General features: G+C 45.5%; 1 protein-coding gene across 1 annotated transcript in view; it reads left to right on the top strand.

Annotated features, from left to right (window-relative positions):
• The window catches only part of LOC115471761 (V-type proton ATPase 21 kDa proteolipid subunit-like), a 35269-nt gene extending 28303 nt beyond the window's left edge, over positions 1 to 6966 (top strand). Inside the window, exons 4-5 of the mRNA XM_030205577.1 lie at positions 5071 to 5261; positions 6405 to 6966. Coding sequence (XP_030061437.1) covers positions 5071 to 5261; positions 6405 to 6434 — 221 coding nt within the window. The 3' untranslated portion in view covers positions 6435 to 6966. The remainder of the gene's footprint in view (positions 1 to 5070; positions 5262 to 6404) is intronic.
• The last annotated feature ends 675 nt before the right edge of the window (positions 6967 to 7641 follow it).

Here is a 7641-nt window from a genome sequence, read left to right on the forward strand (position 1 = left end):
AGAATGAATGTTGATCTACCTTAGAGATTTGGTTGCAAAAGGATAGAGTGGAGTTAAAATGAATCCTTGAGATTGTGTCTTAATACCAGACAGTTTAAAAATCTTTTTAAAATGCATTTTTTAAACTTCATTTCTAATTTTGAGACAGGGACAAGCTAAACATGGCAAGAGTAGTATAATAAGAAAGAAATTATTTTTTTAATGTATGTTTCATTCTAATCCGCTTAGGTTTTAAGTAACCTAGTAAATGACGGCAGATAAAGATCTGTACGGTCCATCCAGTCTGCCCAACAAGATAAACTCGTTTTACATGGTATGTGTTTTTTTTATATGCATACCTGAGTTTGATTTGTCCTTGCCTTTCTCAGGGCAGAGACCGTAGAAGTCTGCCCAGCACTCTTCTTGTACTAAAAGTTCTGAAGCTAACGTCGAACCCCCTTAAAATTTACACTCCAGCCCATCCCTATCTATTCAGTCACGATCATTGCGTAGACTGTAGAAGTCTGCCCAGCTCCAGTTTTGTTTCCCCAATTACCGGCGTCGCCACCCAATCTCCGCTAAGATTCCATGGAACCATTCCTTCTAAACCGGATTCCTTTGTGTTTATCCCACGCATGGTTGAATTCCATTACTGTTTTCATCTCCACCAGCTCCTGCGGGAGGGCATTCCACATATCCACTACCCACTCCGTGAAAAAATACTTCCTGTCATTAGTCCTGAGTCTGCCCCCCCTTCAACCTCAATTCATGTCCTCTAGTTCTACCGCCTTCCTGTCTCCAAAAAAGGTTAATTTGCGGATTAATATCTTTCAAGTATTTGAACGTCTGTATCATGCCAATCTGTTTCTCCTTTCTTCCAAGGTATACATGTTCAGGTCAGCAAGTCTCTCTTACGGTTTGCAGTGCAAATCCCATACCATTTTTGTAGCTTTTCTTTGCACTGCTTCCAGTCTTTTTACATCTTTAGCAAGATACGGCCTCCAAAACTGAACACAATACTCCAAGTGGGGCCTCACCAATGACTTGTAGAGAGGCATCAACACCTCCTTTCTTCTGCTGGTTATGCCCCTCTCTACGCAGCCTAGCATCCTTCTGGCCACGGCCATCGTCTTGTTGCATTGTTTCTTCACCTTCAGATCCTCCGACACCAACACCCCAAGGTCTCTCTCCTGAGTCAAGCTTACTAATCTGTCCCCTCCTATCCACTATCTCTCTTTTGGGTTTCTGCACCCCAAGTGCATCACTCTACACTTCTTGGCATTAAATTTTAACTAATGGTTCGCTCAAGCTCAACTTCTAATAGAAAATCACAACACAGCCTCACACTGGCTGTGTAAATTCAAGGTTGAACACTCACACTGTTATGAGTCTTGTGATTCATATTACGATGGCGAAAAAAGCTTCAGTGTCGCCAACCAGCCAGCCCAACATAGCAGACTATAAGGCGTGGGTGCGGCGTGCCATCATGCAGCTTGAAAAAAACTCCATCAATCAATGATAAGTAACCACACTAACTGCTGTGCTCAAACTGTCAAACTATTAACTAACAGTCGTGTGTGTCCACACAATTTTATAGATCAAATTTCTCTATAATTCAGATACATTATAAAGCTTTTACGATATAGGATAAATCCGGAGACACCGCCAGATATCACTTAGCTCAATGTTCTCGCTATAGTGTTCTGCTCGCTCCGGTGCGCTCCGTTTCTCAACCCGACAGAGAGCCTCCGTTTCGCTGGTGCTGCGTCAGGGGTTCTATTTTCAACTTTAGTTGTATCCTCAATTTTTGATCAAGTATGTATTCTGCTGCATCCAAGAAACTCCGCAAGCAGGAATCACAAGACTCATAGCAGTGTGAGTGTTCAACCTTGAATTTATATGGCCAGTGTGAGACTGTGTTGTGATTTTCTATTAAATTTTAACTGCCAGACCCTCGACCATTCTTCTAACATTCAGAGATCCCTTCTCATTGTTTCTACTCCCTCCAGGGTATCCGCTCTATTGGCTATTTTCATGTCATCCGCAAAAAGGGACACCTTTCCTTCCAACCCTTCAGCAATATCTCCCACAAATATATTAAACAGAATAGGCCCCAGCACTGACCCCTGAGGAACTCCACTGCTCACCTTCCTTTCCTCCAAGCAGATTCCATTTACCACCACCCTCTGCCACCTGCCGGTCAACCAGTTTCTTATCCAGTTCACCACTTTCGGTCCTAAGTTCAGCCCTTTCAGCTTATTCACGAGACTTCTGTGGGGGACCGTATCAAAGGCTTTGCTGAAGTCCAAGTAGATTATATCTAGCGAACGTCCTTCATCCAGTTCTTTGGTCACCTAGTCAAAGAAGTCAGTAAGATACGTTTGGCAGGATTTTCCTTTGGTAAAGCCATGTTGCCTCGGGTCCTGTAACCCGTTGGCTTCTAGAAAATTAACTATCCTTTCTTTCAGCAGCGACTCCATTATTTTTTTCCTGGACTGTAAGGTTTTGGTTTGGGTTTTTTTTTAAATAAATGCATGTTTGTGAAATTGTTCTGTTGAATAATTTATTTATAACGTAGAAAATGATGACAGTCTGCTCAACAAGATAAACTCATTTTACATGGTATGTGATACTTTATATGCACCTGAGTTTGATATGTCCTTGCCATTCTCAGGGCACAGACCATAGAAGTCTGCCCAGCACTCTTCTTGTACTAAAGGTTCTGAAGCTAAAATTTACATTCTAGTCCATCCATATCTATTCAGTTACGATCAGGGCTTAGACTGTAGAAGTCTGCCCAGCGCTGATTTTGCTTTCCTGTTACTGGCATTGCCACGCAATCTCCGCTAAGATTCTGCGGAACCATTCCTTCTAAGCAGGATTCCTTTGTGTTTATCCCATGCATGTTTGAATTCCATTATTGTTTTATCTCCACCACCTCATTCCATGTATCCACCACCCCAGTGGCGTAGCTAGGTGGGGCCATGAGGGCCTGGGCCCTTCCAAATTTGCTCTGGGCCCCTGGTTGGCTGGTGAGGGTCTTCAACCCCCGCCAGCTGAAGACTTCGTCCAGCGCTGGTCTGCAGTGGCACTGCCTCATTGCCTGCTCTCTCTTCCCCTCACGTTGAAAACGCTCCTTTTAGTGAAAATGAGCATGCCGGACGTGAGGGGAAGAGAGAGCAGGGCAGGCAATGCATTTGGCCATATAGTAACATAGTAAATGATGGCAGATAAAGACCTGTATGGTCCATCCAGTCTGCCCAACAAGATAAACTCATTTTACATGGTATGTGATACTTTAGACCCGAGTTTGATTTGTCCTTGCCATTCTCAGGGCACAGACCGTAGAAGTCTGCCCAGTTCTGTACTGTTCTTGTACTAAAGTTCTGAAGCTAACGTTGAAGCCCCTTAAAATTTACATTCAAGCCCATCCATATCTATTGAGCCACAATCAGGGCACAGACCGTAGAAGTCTGCCCAGAACTGTTCTTGTACTAAAAGTTCTGAAGATTCTGGAATCCTAAAGAGTTACAAGATTCCGGAATCCCAATTAGTAGCAACATTCCATGTAGAACTCCAAAGAGTAACATAGTAAAATAAAGTAACATAGAGGGGAATAATCGAACGTTGCCGGCGAAATAGGTCGCCGGCGATCTATTTTGGCGGCGGCGCAACAGCCGGCCGGTACCGTATTTTCAAAAAAGATGGCCGGCCATCTTTTTTTTCGATAATACGGTATGGGCTGGCGAAATGCCTTGGATTTCGCTGGGTTTGAGATCGCCACTCTTGTTTTTCCGCGATAATGGAAAAAACTGCCGGCGATCTCAAACCCGGAGAAATCCAAGGCATTTGGCCATGGGAGGAGTCAGCATTTGTAGTGCAATGGTCCCCCTCACATGCCAGGACACCAACCGGGCACCCTAGGGGGCACTTCAAACATCTTTTATAAACAACCAAATTAGCTTCCAGGTGCATAGCACCCTTCCCTTGTGTGCTGAGTCCCCTAAATCCCCTCCAAAACCCACTGCTCACAAGTGTGCACCATTACCCTAGCCCTAAGGGCTGAAGGGGGGCACCTACATGTGGGTACAGTGGGTTTTGGAGGGTTTGGGAGGGCTCAACATTACCCACCACAAGTGGAACAGGTAGGGGGGATGGGCCTGGCTCTGCCTTTCTGCAGTCCACTGCAACCAACAACAACTGTTCCAGGGACCTGCATACTGCTGTCAGGGTGCTGGGTATGACATTTGAGGCTGGCAAAAAAGGTTTGTATTTTAATAATTTTAGTGCGGGAGGGGGTTGGCGACCACTGGGGGAGTAAGGGGAGGTCATCCCCCATTCTCTCCGGTGGTCATCTGGTCAGTTGGGGCACCTTTTTGAGGCTTGGCCACTAAAATAAAAGGACCAAGTAAACCCGGCGAAGTACTGCTTATCGCCGGGATTTATTTTTCCATTATCCGCGAAAGCCGGCCATCTGGTAGCCACGCCCATGCCTGCCCATGTCCCGCCTTTGCTTCGCCGCCAACACGCCCCTTTGAACTTTCGCCGGCGCGGCGAAGCTATCACAAATGTAGCTTTCGATTATACGCTTTTCGCCGCTTTTGCGAAATCGCCGGCCATATCCCGATTTGTGTCGGGAAATAGCCGGCGATTACTTTCGATTATAAGCAGGATAGTAAATGACGGCAGATAAAGACCTGAACGGTCCATCCAGTCTGCCCAACAAGATAAACTCATTTTACATGGTATGTGATACTTTATACCTGAGTTTGATTTGTCCTTGCCATTCTCAGGGCACAAACCGTAGAGGTTTGCCCAGCACTCTTGTACTAAAAGTTCTGAAGCAATCGTCAAAGCCCCTTTCGTCCCGAAGACTGGAATAGGCTAGCTGGGTGTGACTGCTTTCTGCTATCTGGCTGGCTGACGGTGTTTAAGTTCTTGGCTGTCTTTCTGCTGCAGGAGACAAATTGAACCCAGCTGACTTATTTTTAGGAAATGCTGCTTTCATTGTGATCATGCTTGGGTCTCTTCTCCGACATTCCCTTTTGCGCTTCATCCTCTTGCTGACTGTTTCTCTCTTTGCTTACACAGGGTTCTCGATGTTTGGAGCAGGCCTGACCGTGGGCTTCTCGAACCTCTTCTGTGGCGTGTGCGTGGGCATCGTGGGCAGTGGTGCCGCCCTGGCTGATGCTCAAAACCCCAGTCTCTTTGTGAAGATCCTGATTGTAGAAATCTTTGGAAGTGCCATTGGCTTGTTTGGTGTCATCGTTGCCATCCTTCAGGTTTGTAAAAAAAAAAAGTGAAATAGACTGAGCAAGAATCTCTGGGCAGCAGATCCCTTTTTATAGTATATAATATAATATTATACCTGTATACATATGTAAGCCGCATTGACCCTACCATGAGTGGGAAAGCGTGGGGTACAAATGTAACAAAAATAAAAATAAGATTTTGGATTTGATGGTTTTCTGAAATGGCATTTCTAAACACCATAGGGCTCACATACCCTGTTACAGAAAAAGATTCTGTGTCGTTAGATCTGGAATGGAATGGATCCTCAGGAGCTTAGCTGAAATTGGGTGGCGGAGCCAGTGGGGGGAAGAGGGGTTGGTGGTTGGGAGGCGAGGATAGTGCTGGGCAGACTTATACGGTCTGTGCCAGAGCCAGTGGTGGGAGGCGGGACTAGTGGTTGGGAGGAGGGATAGTGCTGGGCAGACTTATATGGTCTGTGCTAGAGCCGGTGGTGGGAGGCGGGGCTGGTGCTTGGGAGGCGGGGATAGGGCTGGGCAGACTTATACGGTCTGTGCCAGAGCAGGTGGTGGGAGGCGGGGATAGTGCTGAGCAGACTTATATGGTCTGTGCCAGCCGGTGGTTGGGAGGAGGGGCTGGTGGTTGGGAGGCGGGGATAGTGCTGGGCAGACTTATACGGTCTGTGCCAGAGCCAGTGGTTGGGAGGAGGGATAGTGCTGGGCAGACTTATATGGTCTGTGCTAGAGCCGGTGGTGGGAGGCGGGGCTGGTGCTTGGGAGGAGGGGATAGTGCTGGGCAGACTTATATGGTCTGTGCTAGAGCCGGTGGTGGGAGGCGGGGCTGGTGCTTGGGAGGCGGGGATAGTGCTGGGCAGACTTAAACGGTCTGTGTCCTGAAAAAGACAGGTACAAATCAAGGTAAGGTACACACATGAGTTTACCTTGTTGGGCAGACTGGATGGACCGTGCAGTCGTCTACTATGTTACTATGGCTGTAGGTGAGCCTGAGGAGAGAATCCAAAGCAGGCTCTGAGTTGAGAGATGTTTAAGGGCTTTCTAGCAGAATTCCTCTTCTCTCCCAGATGCCGTCCTATAACTTTATGAATAAAGGACTGGACTAATAATATGGCGGCTTTGTTTCCGCTAATGATTTCTTTACTGTACTTTGCTTTTCAGACATCAAAAGTGAAAATGGGAGATTCGTAGCTACTGGATACACATCGTTCCTAGAACAGACGTATTCCCTCCCGTATCGTGGAAATAAGGAGGAGATGACCTGTATTTATTGAATGTTTTGTTTTCTGATGGGTCCAATGCTGATTTTTAACCCCTCCCTCGCTGAAGAGTAATGTAAAGATGGTGTATATAATTGTATTCATTCTTTGTGAAGGGCAGATGCCTTTATGAAGTTTTTGTGAGAGAGGTGTAAAGAGATATATATTACTTGTGAGTTTTGTTTTCCTGTTTGTCTGTAAAAAAAAAAAAGAAAAACATTTTTTTGTCCTTTTTGTTTTCCCTCCCCCAAATTTTAAAATGAGAATATAAAAAGGAAATTAGCGTAATGTATTGAAAACCCAATGGTATATGTTCTAAAAAAAGTTATCTTAAATGTAAAGTGAAATAAAAACTTGAATATTGGCCCCTGTAAGCTAATGAAATTGATCTGTGAAAATTGTGCGTGCACCATTCAGAGCGTGGATTTAAGAAAACAATAAAATCATGTCACAATGCAGTTTAAGGTGGCTGTGTTTAGTGGTTCTTAAGCTGAAATAGCTTTATTCTTTCTTAATACTTCAAGTTGCAGCCCACGCCTAATCAAAAAGGTCAGCCCAGCCCATCTTGAGCTAAACTGTTACCCCACAACAGCCTTGAACCAAAAAAAACAACATTATAAATAACACTGCACAAAGAAGTGGATTTATTAAGATTAGAAAGTAATGCATTGATTAAACTACTTATAATCTATTCCGTACATGCAAAAGTGCTTAAATATGAAATAAATACCAAGGCAGAATCATTAAAACAAGTTTTGTGACATTTCACTGTCTTGGTGTGGTGCTGCTTTCAGTTAACACATGTCAGTGGTGTAAGCACACACACTGCCAGGCTGTCACAGAGAGTCTCATGCATGCACACACACACTGCCAAGCTGTCACACAGATTCTCACACAGCCCTTTGACATGGTTGGCACCCGCACAGCAGGGGGCAGGATGTGAACTGGTAGCCTTTCCTTGTGAGGACTGATAAGGAAGGGCAGCCCTTGTGATGGAGGGCAGGGAGAAAGGGGAAGGGCCAGGACAAGGATTGATATGTGAGCTTAGCCAGTGGCGCTGCATGGCCTGTTGAGGGGCTGGAGGCAGGGCCTGTGGGATGGGAGAAGGGGACCTAACAAGTGCTTTCACCTCACACAAG

The sequence above is a fragment of the Microcaecilia unicolor genome, chromosome 6 (genome assembly GCF_901765095.1).
Source record: "Microcaecilia unicolor chromosome 6, aMicUni1.1, whole genome shotgun sequence".
NCBI classification, from domain to species: Eukaryota; Metazoa; Chordata; class Amphibia; order Gymnophiona; family Siphonopidae; genus Microcaecilia; species Microcaecilia unicolor.